This window comes from Thermobia domestica, chromosome 13, assembly GCF_964235325.1.
Source record: "Thermobia domestica chromosome 13, izTheDome1.hap1.1, whole genome shotgun sequence".
In the NCBI taxonomy this organism is placed as follows: Eukaryota; Metazoa; Arthropoda; class Insecta; order Zygentoma; family Lepismatidae; genus Thermobia; species Thermobia domestica.
In genome coordinates this window covers 70234549-70252787 of record NC_137466.1, presented here as the reverse complement: position 1 = coordinate 70252787, position 18239 = coordinate 70234549, and the positions used below count along the sequence as shown (strand labels likewise).

Genomic DNA, 18239 nt, shown 5'->3' with positions numbered 1-18239 from the left:
AAAATAAGCCAGATATTATCTACAAAATGCTATTATATAAATAATAAAAAGTAAGGAATATAATATCTAGAAATCGCTATTATATAAACAGATAGAAAGTAGGGCATATAGTATCTACAAAACGCTATTATATGAACAAGTAGAAAGTAAGCCAGATATTATCTACAAAACACTATTATATAAACAAGTAGAAAGTAACCCAAAAAGTATCTACAAATCTCTATTATATAAACAAGTAGAAAGTAAATCAGGTAGTACCTACAAAACGTCATTAAATGAAATGAAACTAATGTTTTTTTTCAAAACTTTGTGTATACGATATAAATTTGAGTGCTTAGCAATATTGATATTATAAACTGCACGCCCAAACTTTTAGTCTATAAGAAAAGATTGGGAAACGGTTATAGTTTATTTATTAGCATTTTGTAAGCATTACTTTGATTACTTTAACTTTTATACTTATTTATTTTTTCATTGTTTTTAAGTTATTTACTAAAATTTCAAAAAAGTCGGAATGAGCTTAGTGAAGAGACTTTTGACTATTAGGATTTGCCGTTACGCACTGACAGAGACATTTTCCTTTTATAATAAGGGTACTGTGAATTATTTAACCACACAGTTAATAAACTTAACGTATTGTAAATTCAATTCCAGTTTCTCACACTACTTCACTGCATGTAATAGACTGTGTTAGCCAAAACCAGCAATTCATCGCAGATTTTATGATTTAACGCAGCTGACAGTTACAGTACGTTAGTTTTATTTGCAATCCAGCGCCAATGAAGTTTACTTGGTGATTTTCTACGCTAGAAATTCCTTACACATGACTGTCTTACAAAAACTCCGTACTTCCAACATTAAGACATATTCCAGCCACATAGTTTCATTAATTAGTTTCAACGACTTAGGTTAAATCAGCCAAGTACTTCAGAGTCTGCCATACCTCAGTAAATACTTTGTGAGCCAAGAAATAAGTATGTATAGTATTTTCAGGGTGACTGAGAAACTTTCAATTTTCCATTTAAGACCTATATACCGTTTAGAGGCTCTTATTTTTTAAATTAATTCAAAACATTATTATATCTTCCTTGTTTGAGTTTCCTTTTAGGTAAGTCTTAAGTTGACTTTGAATCACATTTTGTTTACAAATAAAAGGCAGTTTAGGCATTGATAATAAGAATGGCATTAATTAACTTACAGATTTTGCTACAATTTAAATATCATTTAGAATTCAGAAAAGCGACTGGGTTGAAACAAAGTTCTCAGTACCAATCTCTTTAAACAGTGCCCATGACACATACCGTACTTACATATCTAGATACTCAATGAGGAACACTAGTAGCAAAAGGCAATTGGACACACTTCTCCATTAGAAGTTCACATACCTTACTTAAATCTACTTAATTATAAATGTTGTGGTTGCTTGACTTCGAGTATAATGAAATAAAAGTATCAGAGCTATTACCATAGAAACTAGCCTATATACATGGCATACATTTTCACTTTTTTCTAAATTGGCGGACGATTAAATTAACCGTCAGTTCATTAATTCCTGAATGTACCTATATAATAATTATAGTTTTTTAATTGGCCCTGCTCGCTTGCCTAGTGCCTACCACAAGCACATTTGAAGTACCGGGTCCGGGTTCATTTTTCGGTAGGGAAACATTAAAATTTGAATCAATTACGGTGGTTCGGATTCTCACTGTAAGTCCGTCTCAGTGACTGACACGGAACCCGAACCTCCAACCAACAAATTTTTAAATAGTACTAGATGTAGTATAGCTTACTAGATAAACAAACCATAGATAAAGTAATTGGTTGAGTTAGGGTCTAACATGCCTTTCAGCAGAGAGGCTATATGAGGCGTGGACCTACAGTTTAACTTGGAATCCTAAACATATAAAGTATCTTGCGAAGAATAAGTAATGATGTAATTGTTCCTAATATAATCAATCTCAGATAATATTTCCAATCCATTTCTTATGTATCTATATTCACAACCTTTATGCGAATGGAATGTCAAATTATCGAGAATTTAAAAGTAAAAAACTTTCATAACTAAATCTACAGCAGAAAGAGAAAAGAGAAAAGCACACAATATTTAGAAATAGCAAAGAAAAAAGTTTGAAGTTTAGAAATGCGAAATACGAACAAACGAAATACGAACAAACCTAGCTATATGGAATTTACTTTTTTTATTTTCAAGAGCAACTTTTACAAAGATATTTTACTCTTAGTAGAAAAGGGGAACATTCTTTTCTTTAAGTAAACATATTAGCTTATCATCAAACATGATGTTACAAATAAAATAGTGTAGCCTTGTGACAGTTCTAAACTGGTAAAATCCAACATGGCTGTTAGAAATAAGTGCGTACCAATACTTTAGAATGGTAATTTGCTTGAAATAAAAGGAAGATTGATGAAATTCTGTTGTTAACAGCGCCCATTGTGGAGATAATATAAAGACAATTACATATCTCAAATCCCAAGTATTGCAACTTGTTTGAGAATGAGTAGTCTTTCAAATTTACCAAAAATGGCTAATGTTACAGAAAGGACACATTATGTGTAAGTATATAAGTGTTGTATGAAACACTGCTGAATACTGCTTATTTTATCTTAATTGGATATAACTATGTATAAATTAAACAATTAAATCTGACGAAAGAAAAAGTTATTTTTATTAATCTGTATTACAATTTCGGCAACACATCATTACCTTCGTCAAACAGCTCATGCAAATACTGTATCTGATAGTGTATCTAATTTCAGCTATGATATATTGCTGAAACCTTAGTACATTAGTAATAATAAGTTTTTACTTTGGTGGCATTTTTTTTTTAAAGTTATACTGCTGAAGTATCACACAATAACTGACCATTGAAAATGCATATCGATCCTCTTATACATTCGGATCATAAGTTCTGTAGGAATAAGCCAATTTTAACATATTAATTACGCAATTTTTAATAAATTAGTGAAAACGGTATGAAATAATGTGTATTCAATGCAGATCTATTCCTGTACTAGTGATTGTACGAGATACATGTATATCAGCAGTTTATCCAAACTTTTATTGTTTTGGACTGTAATGTAAAAAAAAATCGCAGGAGGGTATTGTATACTTTACAAATGGCCTGTAGGATATACAATATCCATCACGAAAAGAAGTTTCTCACATAACCTATATTGAGGATACCGAAGAAAGGGAAGAATCTAAAGGGCTTAGTGGTAGGAGGACAAATACTTGTGCAAACATGTTATTATTTCTAATAAATGAATGGCGAAAAGGAGTTAAAATTTAATGTCCTTGTGCAAAGAGGTAAAATCTCTTGCTTTCAAGTTATAGCAGTAGTTGACTTTATTCTATCAAGGGATTTTATTCTTGTATGTACCAATTAATCTTGTGTTTCAACATCGGTAAGAAATATATTGGCCAAGCAGAAATTGAGATGTATTGAAATGTTCTTCATTCTTGACAGCATTGCATCTTGAACTTTTAATTCGATTCCGAAATTGGAAGATCCTTTGCAAAGCTCGTTCTATAACGTGAGCTAGATTTATTTAGCAGTAGTGTGTTCTATTTCCCTTTAATCTCTTTGCTATAAACACTCAACGGCTCTATCAAGTTTGAAAATAAGTGTAAACCATGACAGGGAAGCTATTAAATATACTATCATTGTAAGTAAATTAATTTCCAATTGTATCTACGTTACACTATTGCCTTCTTATAACAACAATAGTACTAAGCATTGGAAGAAATAGATTAAAGATGTATCTCTGGTTTCATTATGTTACACTATTGTACGTAACAAACTGTTAAAATAAGTTACCTTTTTCATAAATATGTTTATAATAAAATACTACATAAATCAATATGCTATTTAACTTTTTTCGATAATGTAAACAACATAACTTCTAAGGAATTATTTAAGTTATTTATATTTTATTACTTTTACTGTAAATAACAAATTAGTTCTAATGTAAACGACGATATGGATAGAATAAATATTTGTTTATTTTAGTTAAAACATATGTAGTAAAGCAAAACACAAAACAATTTACAAATTCTCATTTTGAACCTTTGCTTATTATTAGTTTCTATATTTTAGTGCCTATAGTCACAACATTTAGATTTTATGAGGTCCATGAAGTATACTTTTACAGATAAGTAAGAATAATATGGAAATAAATAATTTAAGCCACAAAATCACGGCCACGGTTTAGTAATTTATTTAGTTCAAATTCTCTTATTTTAAGCTCTGCAGTTCTAATATCGAGTTCCTTTTCTCTTACCTGTAATTCTATTTCTTTGATTTTCACTTCTAATGTTTTTATTCTAAGATCCAATAGATACAATTGATTCTTATAATTGTGATCTTTCATAAGTGCTTTGTATTGCTTAATCTCTATTTTACGTTTTATATCGTAATACTTAAGCTTACTCCTCTCTATTTCTGGAGATTCTGATCTTTGTGGTTGGGGTAAACATGGTGGTAGCGATTCTTGTGATGCAGTTCCTAGTGAAGTATATGACAGATTATTAGTTGTTTGATAATTTTCTTCTAACTGTTTAGTTTGTTGTTTATTATTACGAGAACGCATATTGGCATTGCTGTAATTTTTGGGATATGGACTTTCGGTAGTTATTGTTCTATGGTTGTGTTGTTCAAGAATATTCTCTGGATATTCGGGATAAGAATACTCATCATGGACTGTCTCTGTTTGCAAAGAATCTTCAAATACCTCTGAAGTGGTGCTTGATTCATGAGTTTCTGATATTGAAGACTGAGCTTTTATTTCGTCCGAAGATTGTTTGGAATAAGTTGGAGCAGTTAAAAACGATGTAGATGATTCTACATGGGTTGAAGATTTTGGAATCACTTCAGGTTCTTTGGAAGAAGATTCTTCTGATGTATCTGGGATAGTTGGCTCTGTATAGGTAGCCTCGCTCGAAGTTTGTTCTGATTCTGATTGTGAAGACTTAATTAATGAATCGATAGGAGGAAAACCTTTCGGTGGAGACAGTGAGAGTGTAAATTTAGGAAATTCATCTTCAGGCGGATGTTGTGGTATTTCTGCTTCCAAGGACAGTTTGGATGGCGTTCTATTCAAAATAGGTTTGGTTGGTATTTCTGCTTCCATGGACAGATTTGATAGTGTTCTATTCAAAATGGATTTGGTTAGTGATTCTGCTTCCGCGGACAACTTGGATGATGTTCTATCCAAAATAGATTTGGTTGGTAATTCTGCTTCCACGGACAACTTGGATGGTGTTCTATTGAAAATGGGGTTGGTTGGTAATTCTGTTTCCACGGACAGCTTGGACAGTGTTCTATTCAAAATAGATTTGTTTGGTAATTCTGTTTCCACGGACAGCTTGGACAGTGTTCTATTCAAAATAGATTTGGTTGGTATTTCTGGTTCCACGGACAGTTTAGCTGGTTTCTGTGATTCTAGAGACATTTGTGGTGATGATAGTTCTTCTTCCTCGGATGTGCTGTAAGATGTTTCAGTTTCTGAATACATGTGTGATGAGGTCTGCTCTGTGAAAGGTTCTTTCAAAGACTGTTCTCTCAAGCGAGATCTTTTGAAAGGCAAGTCGATGTTGGGATAATTCGATGAAGGCAACACTGAAGTACCTTTTGTGTAAGTTTTGTCCAGTGGTGGAAATTTCGGAATACTTGCTTGAATCTTTCCTATGTTCGAAACGAGATTGGACAAAGTGTCCTCAAACGGAACCTTTAGTCGTTGTTGATAGTCTGTTTCATTATTTTCTGCATAGAAGTCCGATTGTATTGACCGATCTTGGCTCTCATTGCTTTCGCTTTCATTTTCCCTTTCGTAGTCTTCCTCATACGTTGATGTCATTGAAGACTTGTATTGTTCTCGAGAATCAAATTCTTCATCTTGTGGAGTCAGATGATCTGCAATATAAATAATCTGCATTAGTTACATTATATTAATATTTAGGTTATGCCTGTAGCAAAGAGAACTTTAAACAAATTAAGAAAAAAGAAGATAATAATAAAAGTGCTGGACGTCACACAGTGTGCTGGGTTCATAGAGATCAGGGATAAAAAGCTCTATATTAATCCTGTAGATACGGGCGTAAAATATAAACACAGCAAATCGTTCCTTTGTGAAAGGGTGTGGCATATAAAAGCAAAATCTAGAATATGAGAACGTGTGTGGTTTGTAAGTCTCATTTGCATTTAATTTGTCAAATAAGTCATTCGATGCCCAAAAATAGACTTGGATAGTTTTAGTGTCCATTTCTTTCTGCGTCTTTGGAGAAAGACTGAATGGGTAAAGGATTAAACTTAAATCGAGCTTTTATGCTCGAGACTGTCTCCATTTGTGTCTCTTGGTACAAAAATAAACTTTTGTGAGTAAAAAAGTAAAAACAATTATTATTATGGCGGAACTATTGCACGTAAACACCTGGTCATTTTCTTAAATCGCTGAACCTGACATTTTGAGTTAAACTGTTTCTATTAAATGAGCCACTTATTTAAATGTGTTTCTCTCATTTAGGGTCGGAAGTACATAAAGGGGACTCTGAATATCATTATCGGCAAGGAGATAGCCTTAGGAACTTATTAAATAACTGAATAAAGACAATTGCCTTCCACATATCTAAAAATATTTTATCATATTGCACGCTATTATCTTTACAAAAACCTCATTAAAGATTCTCATTACGGATAGTTGCATGTGCAACGTTGCTGTTATTTGGGACCTCGCGAAACTTCCCCGACTAATTCGACAATAATACAAACCAAGTAGCAAGTGACTATTTAATTAAAGAGTATTCATCGAAGTTGACAAAATACATGTAAGAAATTCTTGTTATAGCTGCCATTTCACGCAAAAACAATATTGACATGAAGAGTTGTCTCTCTCACTTCGACAGTAAAACTGACCGGCAAGTAAAGTTTATGTGACAAGGTAAAGCAAGGTAGAACGTAGCAGTTTTTTATTTGTGTGCCCGGCTTAGCCAAAAGCCCCTCTCTGACAGGTTTTTAAACAGTATATGAAGCATCGGTCATTGGAATTTTATCTCCAAAACTCAGAGTGTAGCACTTCATCTAGAGTGTGTTCTTATTCGTCTTCTACGTAGAGCAATGCTGTGGTCACAGTAAATGTCACCTTCTATTTGAGATTGCTAATCTGTTGCTTTTTCTGTATACGAATTTATATCTTCTAATTGGCTCCTGGGAATACTAAATGGTTAATTGCCGTGTGGATTGGAATTGCCCACCTTGTGTTGTGCAGAGGACACATTGCTTGACTTTAGTTGACAGATTCGTAGATTTGTTAAAGACCTGGCCAATCGTAATAGGAAATATGGAAGTCAAGATTCTGAGCGTCACTCATCCCGTGATAACTCTTTGACTTTCCTGAGGATTTGGAATATGTCATTGAGAATTGTTCACTGCAATGAGTTCCATTATGATCGAAAATTTCATAATGGAACCTTCACTTGTTTGATTCTTAGTATGTACTGTAAGTTTTTATGACATGAATTATGTGAGAGATATTGATGTCTTTCATCATCTGAATAATTTTCTTGAGAGGGTAGCTGATGGGACTGCATCTTGGGTAGCAAGAGAATCAGCCTGAAATGGAATTTTACTGCAGTCTTCGTGACAGTTTGGACGAGCCGCTGAAGATAGAATCAGAGTGACGTCTTGTTGGACAATCGCTGATTTAGAAGCCTTCTTCTTTCCTCGTTGTTTCATCTCGATCAGCTTTAGGATGCATGAGCTCCCCGAACAGTTAACTAGGTGGTCTTCCTAGTCTCCTTGTTACATTAATAGTTCCAGTGATATTCTGGACAATTCACACAACATGACTTATCCTGACACGATTCTTGGGCGCGAGCATGGGTACTTGTAACATTGGAAATATTATTTTTGTTGGTAAGACTCAATGCCTACTGTGGAGTTCAGGAGTAGATATTCTTCAGATATTTCCTTATTGTTACTATCTATGAATAATGGAATCGGTATCATGAGTTTTTCCAATCTCGTGATTTTATCTGGTCCTTAGGATCATTTATTTTCACTGGGTAATCCTTTGAGAGTAGTTCCTCCTGAGTGGAGGTATCGACAGGCAAGTTTCGATCGCTGCCTTAATTTCATCAGCACGTTTGATTTCAGTAGCATACTGGACTTCTTCGGCTGTACAAAAATCTTAAACGGTAGCGTAGTCTTCTGGAAGTTTGCACTTTATCTTGATAAAGCCCTTCATAAAGACTAAGGTTGGGGTCTCGGTGCCGCTGATTAATTGTGTTAGTTCGTATCCTCTGCTGCAAGAGCAGTCATAGATATAAATCCAGGTTTCGGAAAATTGATTAGAAATATTCTTCACATGAATCGCGTTGGTTTCCATGCTCTTCTGAGTTGGCTAGCACCGTAACCTATTCGATGTTTCTATTCCCGTAATAACTAATGCATGTTTGGAATAATATGCTTTTTAGCTGGGTGATAAGAACCTAGGCCCTCTAAAACTGGTGGTTCACCCTTCAACTGCTTCTTGGTCTAGATATACTGATTTGTTACAGTAGGTAACGGCCCCCATAAAAACACAAGTATTGGCTAGGCTTCCTGTCTTAGCCATTTTGGCTAAAAGTGTATCTCCTTTGATTGGGCATATGGTGAGGCCAATCATGCGGAATTGTTTTTGGATGATGGCCAACCTGGACTGAGGAATTAGGCGTTCCAGTTGATCTGAATGATTTTTGCAAGGCTCGGGTCCGTTGCATTGAGAACAGCCAGAATGATCTGAAGTTGCATAGGTGAAACAGCAAGTGACTAATCTCTTTATTGCATTTCTAATTCGTACTGAGAGCAAGACATCTATGCGTGCATGCTGATACAGACCTCTCTTCGTGAGATCTCAGTTCTTCTGTAAATTTTTGGATGTTATCTCATCGGCAGAAATATTGCGTTGTGTAAACGTGTCGCTTTATTGATCGTGTATTATCTCTAATTACCAACATATGATTTTTAATACTTTCGGAGACTCGAGATTTTTTATTAATTTGTTTATATTTATCCATTTAGGTGCATTACGAACGAACGTGTCAATAATTCTGATTATAATATATTACTGCTGGATCTAATGATAAGTTTGTTTCATTAATGGTAAGGTGGTGAGAAATCTTAAGTTTTGTTATGTCTAAGGTTAGTTACAGCAGTTAAATTTCGTACATGAGAGACGTTAGTGTTGAGAAACATAAAATTTACAGATTACAGGAGAAAATACGGCAAATATCTGGTTTTCGTATTTTAGATGAAAAATTTTAGAACTCAATACTTTTAGAAACAAATATTTCACACATAAACTGCAACCTGTCAAAAAGGAAAAGAGAAACTACCAGAAAAGTAATTCTCTTAAACGTTTCTAAAAGGCTAAGGGATCTGTCATCATTCATCTATTATCATCAAACCATCACCGGAAGAATTTGCTAATCATATGTTTTCCTATCTGATCTCCATTTTCCGTTCTTCATTTGTTTCTTTTTTATATATAACAAATTACAAGGAGGATATATATCGAACAAGATCTACAAGCTTCATCCGATCCTGACCAAACTTAGTATGAAGATGGGCATTGATTTTGCTTGGTATGCATATGAAATATTTTCATGCGCAAACTTTTGGTTCCCAAATTATTGATCATTAAATTTAGGGTTTCGACTAAGTCAAATTTTCGCGAAAAGTGTCACTAGATGATAGCAATAATGTCAACCTGAAATATTATAAAATCCCATCTCGAGAGGCAGAAATTCCCATTTTGCTCTGGGATTTCCCACGCTCTACAAAATTTTCAAGATTTATAAAATAGCAAAAGTGAAGCTACTGTATATCACTCATCTCCTTCAATATATGACTCATTTCAGATCTTCTATGTTAATCAAACAGTTTACGAATAAGTATTTAAGCCAGAGATAAATGAAAATGTTGACGAAAACAAGTACCTTTTGTTGTTAGAAATTAGAATTTGCATCACATACGTGGATCGTAACCTTCGATGAAACGTAAAGAAAGTAAATAAGTGAAGATACATAGCTACTTCAGTAATTTCGTGCGGAACGTTTTGGAAGATGGTTGTTTCCCGCTTGGTATTGTTTTTTAATACCAGAGTTTTCAGTAAGTTCCATTGTGTTCTTTTTAGATTTTCGAGTCACTGCATAAATCAGTTCCCTACTATAAGGGCAATTTTTTTTAACCTCCAGTTACTCTTATACGTGACCAGACAAGCATAAGGATGCGGATCTGGGCACTGTGCTATTGCGCAACTACCCCACCATAACATCTGTCACGGCAAGGCTCAGCACGTTAGTAAGAGTTGAGCTACAGGCGAGTAAACATCGCTGTCATCATTGATTCTCCCGCCAAGTTGAGTGTGAGTTGCGGAGCGTCATTCGATTTCTACAAGCAGAAGGAAATACTGCAGCAGAAATTCATCGCAAAATGAGCCGTGTTTATGGTGCACACTGTATGAATAAGGGTGTTGTGCGTGAATAGTGTAGAAAATTTAAACAAGGCTGAACGGGTGTTCATGATGAAGGTGGACAAGGACGCAAGTCTGTCGCCAATGACGAAAACCTTGTTTAGCGAGTGGATCAAGTGGTTCGAGAGATACGGAGGTTTACTATCAGTGAGTTGTCTGTGGATTTTTCGGATATTTCACGGTCAGCTCTTTCGCACCAATGGATCACTTCATAATGTTGTGAAGACCTATCTCCATACGCTACTGGCAACCGTTTATGAAGAGGGTATTGGAAAGCTCGTTCATCGATATGACAAATGCCTTAATCTTTATGGTGACTATGTGGAGAAGTAACTGTAATTGTGCTTGATTTTTGGTAATAAAATGATTTTGTGATTCACTCTTTTTTTGTTATGTTCCATCGGAAGTTGAAAAAAATAGTCCTCCATTACACAGTAACAAAATTTGACCATTAGGGATGATTTCACGTTTATTGAAGTCTTATTATTAGTTTACTTTCCGCCCATATAGAAGTTTATTAGCGTCGATGAAGTAAATGTATGAATTTCCCATATGTGCTGTAAATTTCTACGAATCCTTTTTGGAGAAATTAATGTTTAAAAAAACCATAAATGGGATTTTTCCATGGGTTGGCATCACTGCTTGATGACAATTGAAATCACATGGAATAGACAGAGTTACTAGATCCCCAGGCGCCGTTCGTAGTACCCTGATTCGAAATGCATTGTACGAGGGTAACAAACTGAAACTACAAGCCAAAATTCAATTACCTATAACTATAACTACTGCATAGGTTAAAATCGTAGTTAATTAAAAATTCTAATTGATGACATTTCTTTACTCATTTTTTAAAATTTTATGCACAACTGTGATGCGGGTACACAAATTTAATGCTCAAATGTAATTATGGTTATAACCTTTGTACTAAAAACAGACAACAGAGCATGTTCATGCGCAGTATAATTACTACCCATTTTAAAATAATTACATTCATACAATAGAGTTGAAGTTGTAATTAAATCGCCACAGTATATTACTGCAGAAATACATAAACACTAATGCTCAAATTTAAAAATGCCGTCCCATTTTGAAATTATTTAAATTGAAACCATGCACTTAAGTTGGAAATTGAATCGTCACAATACTTTCAAATCGTCACAGTCGGCAAATTTCCTGCACACTAGTGACGTCTATTGGTGTCATGTAGTACAGGTAGCGACATATATTAACGTGATTTTTTTTATTGTTAGAAATTAGCGAAATGCATAGATTGAAACAATATATTTTGCTGTTAAAGTAGGACTAGTCGTTGGTTAGTTGTTTCAAGTTTCTTTTCCTATGTCAACTAATTAAAAAGTAAGATTTTGTATCGCAAGAAAACGCCCATTTAAATAACATAGAGACTTTTTATTTCACCTTTAGACCCCTAAAAATTAAAAATATTCAGGTTTGGCAATCATGACAAATTTTACCATTCTAATTTTGCCGAAAGGACCTAAACATTTTGGGGTATAGAAGGTGTCATATAAATAGCAAGGGGAAGATTTTTCTATGGCCCATAAAACCCCACTAAAGTTAGATTTTTTTATTTTTGTTGATTTACTTAGGTAATGCTTATGAACACGTACAAGCGTACCGAATTTCAAGTTTTCATTCCAATTCCAAGTACCTATAACATGAATGAGATTATACGTCCAAAAAAAAAAAAAAAAAAAAAAAAAAAGCCCACTTGAATAACATGGACAATTTCTTCATTCCTCTTTAGACCCTCTAACAATTTAAAAATTGTTCGCTTTTGGCACTTTTCATGTGGGATAGTCTGGTACAATCATGCCAAATTTAAACTTTTCACGTCAACCAGGAATACTCGTCATTTTATGTCAGTGAGTGAGTTCATGTAGTTTTATGTATAGTTAGAATCAGGCACGTAGCCAGGATTTCGTGAAAGGGTTGGGGGGTCCGAATCATGAAATACTGTGGTCATCACACCAGGGACTCGACCATTGAAAACTATTTTACTGGAACATATATTGGTTCGTTTAGCCAGGATTTCGTACCGGGGGGGGAGGAAGTGACAAGAAATTCTGAAGGCCCAGGAGCTCGATCAGTCTAAACTACTTTACTATCAAAATATATTGGTTTGTTAGGACAATAAAAAGAGGATATGTTGGTAAGTATTTTAAGAACAAACTATGAAGAAATCTCGAGTAAAATAATAATAATAATAAAAACTTATTGAAAAAGATTTTATAATGTATTTACGTTCTTCCTATGTTTATTCAAATATAACAATTTTCCTTTCATTATGACCTCAACTATTATAAAAAGTACATATTCACTATTATAAAAAGTACATATTTAATAATGTCTTGTAAAATATTTTACAATATCTGCGTTCCTTTCTCTGTTGAATCAAATGGTAACAGAACTTTCTTTCCATATAAATTTTTGTTTTTATTATTCCGTCAACTAGTGTCTGTTCCAAATGATAGGTAAAGGAGCAGTAGAAAATTATTTTTGAAATATCATGTTTGACACTGCAAGGATGCGATGACGAAAAATTATGATAAAAAATGTCCACGCTGTTACACAACGGCACTATGTTTTCGGAAGCTTGAAATCTTCCTGTCTAGTAGCAGAAATTCTGAGAATTAAGTAAAATTTCTAGAAATTTCAAATTCCCTGGCTCTTCCAGGATAGTATTATGCTCACCTCGCCACCACGTATTGCAAGTAATACAAATCTCCTCATAAGAAAAAGTAACCAAAAGCTTCCTATAGTTTTTCTAAACGCTGATCCTTCTTTTTCTCATTTCATTTTGTTTCGTCCTTCCTTATTTTTTTTCATTTGTGGTCTCGAAGGGGGGGGATGTCCGGACCTAATGGACCCCCCTTGGCTACGTGCCTGGTTAGAATGTAGGCTTCTAATAGTTGTTTACAGTTTTAGGTGTATTATACATGGATTACAGTTTTAGGTGTATTATAGCAAAAGATTTTTCATTGTTGCACTTGTATTATCGCTCGGCAACATCACAACTTTTATTTAATGATTTGACAGAAGTGCGGATAAAACAAAATTAATTTGCATGGAAATGAATTATACAATGAGTTTTCTGTTTTGAAATTTATAATATTCAACAACTAATATGAAGGATAGTAATAATAGTAAATTTTGGACTGCATTTTTCCAGAAATTAGATATACCAAACCTGTTGAAAATAACTCACTCGCTATACCAGTCAGTAATGTATGATTCATGTGTTTAGTGTTACGAAAGCTTTACGGTTAGATAAATGAAACAGAGCATCAATAGAACTTGCGTTTGTCGAATTTTGTGCTCAGATGAACTTGAAACTGACCTGTCAGAATTTCTACACAACAGATCAAGAAGATAGGACTCTTCTTGATGGAACAAGAAGCTCCTAAAATACTTAGGTTTACATGATGAGATTGGTTAATGGACATGGGTAATCAGCAAAGTTTTGTCTTATTTCTATTAAGTTAGGTTAGTAGTTACGGTAGTGATAGTAGTTCCTAATAATGGTTAGAAATTTAAAAAAAAAAAAATGGTGATAATAACATGCAGAAAACTTTAGTTTCAAATTTGGGTTTTCTAATGATACAAATTCCGCTGGTTTCCAGGTTTGTCTGTAGCTTAATCTGGCAACCTTAAGAATAAAAATGTTAGTTTGAAGTTAAATTTAAGTATATCCCTTATGAACTTACAATTAAAATTTGTTAAAATCAATGAGGGTCGTTCTTTCTCTAAGACTACGGTAGACTTCTAAAATATGCGAATTCAATACTCAAACTTAAAATAGTACATCCATAACTATTGGTTGCAATAAAGGAATAAGATCAAAGTTAGATTTTGTTCCTCGAACGCTGAATCCATATCAAAAGGCCATTACTCGCTTTCTCTTACTGTTTATGATCTACGGTGATAAAAATTGAAACCGAAAGTGCTAATTGATATTTATCATTTTCGGCTACAAGCTATTTATCTTCTAAATAAATAAAAATGAAAGTGCCTATATTTGTGACTTAATAACTCTGGACCCACCCGATCGATCTCGATCAAATTTTCAACATAGGTATGTTGGGGCCTGAGATGATTTTTATCGTTTCATTTTGACGGTGTAACTTAGGGAAGGGAGATGATAGATACATAGATAGATATAGATATAAATATATAGATATATATAGAGAGATATGTACAGGGCTGGATTTAGGGGGGTGTAAAGGTGCAAATGCACCCCTTCTATGTAAATATACACTACATAAAGTGAGAAACTAGCAGTGAAAATAGCAATACTTTCCGAAAATTTCTGTAATAATGTTTCGAATAGCAGCTTATATTGTGAAAATTATCGAATATTCACGAATAGGAAAGTAATCCCCATGATGTAGAATAACATATGCATGGCCTTAAACAGCAGTTTCCAGAGGTCCAATATGAAAATGAACATAATTTTTATAATACATTGCATGGAGATTGATTTGAAAAATGGATTTTGCGGCAGAGATTATATGGTGTAAGACATGAGCTCGCTGGAATGGAAATATATTTTGTAACTCCAAACAGATATAACGGGGGAGATCCTCGACGGTTAGCGGAGGTAATATGGATTGAGTCGGTTGTTTTATCGGCTGCTTTTAATGGTACTGTTAGTTCTGGATGCCCAGGAGTTGGTGCTGGCGTGGCTTTGCAGCCATAACTGTAGGCAGAATGAAGCCCACTGCAAGTGTTGTATTTCGGGGGTCCTTGGAGATTGGGACATGCTTTGGTTTCGTGTAGCCCTGAGCAGTACCCGTATGTAGAAGGATTTGAACAGTTAGCGGTAGTGTGATCATTGTAAACCTGACATTTCTCATAACGAATTGGTAATGGTTCTTGAGTTTTGGATGGTTCAACTCTGTGGATTTTCTTATAGATAGGCGCACCATATCACAATAAGTAGTCAATAGTGTCATATCGCTTACAAAGAACGCGGACCATGTATGTAGGACCATTATTACTTCGAATGCGAAGACATTTATCGACTGATATCCCTTCTTGCGCTAGTTTCTCGTGTATTCTTGCATCTGTTAGTTCGGATGAGATACCTCTGATGACAACAGACAGAAAAGATAGTTGTCGAGGTGGTGAAGGCTGCTTCTGGCGCTTATCTGACAATTTTGTGACTTTAGCCCTTTTCCCGAAAATTTCGTAGGAAGCTTTATTCCGTATAGTAATTCCAAAATTTGGACCTTTGGATTTAAAAATGTAGCCATTCCTAGTATAAACGATTTGGACTAGAGTACCGCGTATCCTAGGAACTTATTTCATGATTTGAAGAAATCTCTTTTTGGAATTTGTGAATTAAGTGTCATAGTCTGTGAGTAGAAAATGATAAACAGGATCGAAAGTTGAGCGTGCTAAGGAATGATCTCTAGGCTCCGTAGTTGTATTCGCATTCCGTGGGTGGCTCTCGATATCCATTGATGTAATAGGGAACCTTGAACGAACACGTTTAGAAGATCGTGTGGATTCAGTAGAAGGATGCCTATCTCTAGATGTGCTTTCTATCGGTTGACCTCTCAAAAAAAAAATGCCAGTCCAGCTGCGAGATCCAATGGATGTAGTTTGTTCGCGAGAAATGCTTGGATTCGTCGGAAGTGTAGAATCCAACATGTCGAGCATGGAGAGCTTGATAGTTTGTGTTGCCAGAGTCCGTCATTGTGATGAAGTAGCCAAGGGCCGAAGCCCAAATGAAGATGAAGAAGAAAGAAAAGATGATGAAGATGAATGAGGTTCAAAAAGCAAGTAGCTCTCCGAAAGTGAAAACTTCCGCCAACCCTCTAAGTGTCGTATTTATTTATTTAATTAATTAATTAATTTAACAATCATCAGATACAGCTCAGAGGCAATTTTATACTGGATATCTAACAACAATAACAAGGGAAAGGATTTGGGAAGGTATCGGCCAGATCCTGTTTAGCAGGTACCATCCTGGCATTTGCTTGGTAGGACTGAGGAAAACTCTGAAAAAACCCAGTCAGAATGGTCGGCAGCTGAAATCGAACCCATGGACTCCCGAATGAGAAGCGAACGCTTTACCACTTGAGCTACTTCGGTATGTGTGCTGTGCTCCCAAATGCGTATTACAACACTTGATTGTAGCTGGCACATTAACTAACACAAGAGAGGTGAGGTGGCTCCTTGATTCAGTATGTACTGTATGTACATCGCGATCGAGCTTTCATCTAATAAAGTGTCTCGTCAATCAGAAAAGTTTGGGAACTCTGCCTTACAGCATGACAGCATACTTTCTGGTGACTGTACAGATTGAAGATGATTTTTTTTAAAAAAAAAAGACTTTTTGAATGATATTTTTATGAATAAAACGGAAGAATTATGACTACTTGTAATTATGGTATATGTACGACAACTGTGTGCAAGAAAGTGCTGACACCTGCCGTTATATTCTTACGACGCATAATGCTTGATCGATGAATAATAACTACAACTACAATATTGATGTGTTAACTACGCACTAGATGGCTGCACACGTTGCTTAAGAAATAACTGAAAGACGATTAGTGCTGGCACCTAACGGTGTACTTTCAGAAATGAAAGAATCTACTTGTGCATAAGTGTTGCCAACTCGAGGAAAAGTCGCTAAATCAAGGTGATTTCTACTTTCAGTCTAGCGATAAAACAATCATATTTTTATTTGATTAGCGACTTTCTTGGTCATTTTTAAATGGCGATTTATTGACTTATTTAAGAATCTAGTGATTTTTGTGCTCCCAATAACTTATCATCTTATAATTAAACGGTATTATTAGTTCGAAGCAATTTTATTATTATTATTAATTAACATTATTATTATTATTATTATTATTATTATTATTATTATTATTATTATTATTATTATTATGTTCTATTATTATTATTATTACTATATTAAAGGATATATTATTATTACTATTATTAGTTCGATTATTATTATTACAATTATTATTAGTTCAAACAGAGAATCTTTTTAAAAAAAACAAGCAAATGGAATCTAAGTTTTACGTCCCACGAGTGTGCCGGCTAGGCTGAAGATGATGATGATGATGAGAAATGAAAGAAATAGTGAAATGAAGAAACTGAGAGAAAACAGGAGAACCCTTATAAAACCCACGTACACGGTGTTTGTCCACCACAAAACTCGCTTGGTGCGAGCTGGGATCGAACCAAGGACCCCATCCGCCACAGATAAACGCTCTAGCACTGAACTACAGCGGCCCACACAATACAGAATCATCGATAGCAAGCTGATAATCTGTAGAGCCACCTTGAGTAAAAATTAAGTGAGTATAAGATGTTTTTACACACTTTTAACATTTGTGCCTTTATTTCCAAACTCATTTTTGGTCTCATTAATTCAATAGATTGGAATTGATCATAAAGTATAGTACTTAAAAGGAAATTATTAAAGTACTGTAATCTGAAGGGCACATTATTGTTACATGATTCGTTCGATTACGCTTTTACTTGTATCTTGCACGTTTCGGTAGCGTAAAAAGGAATGTATTTGATCTTTCATTTAGCAACTTTTTGAACCTAGTTTTCGGTAACACTGTTGTTCATGCTATTGTATTGATATTTTGTATTCAAGGATATGGATTGTAGTGTAATGATAGTAATGTACTTCTGAATAATTATATATATATATATATATA

At 34.5% G+C, this 18239-nt stretch overlaps 1 protein-coding gene across 1 annotated transcript in view; it reads right to left on the bottom strand.

The window, feature by feature from the left end:
• Positions 1-4102: 4102 nt before the first annotated feature.
• LOC145669212 (uncharacterized) overlaps positions 4103-18239 on the bottom strand; it is a 213228-nt gene continuing 199091 nt past the window's right edge. The window contains exon 6 of the mRNA XM_081737539.1: positions 4103-5930. Within this exon, the coding sequence (XP_081593665.1) occupies positions 4201-5930 (1730 nt within the window). The 3' untranslated portion in view covers positions 4103-4200. The remainder of the gene's footprint in view (positions 5931-18239) is intronic.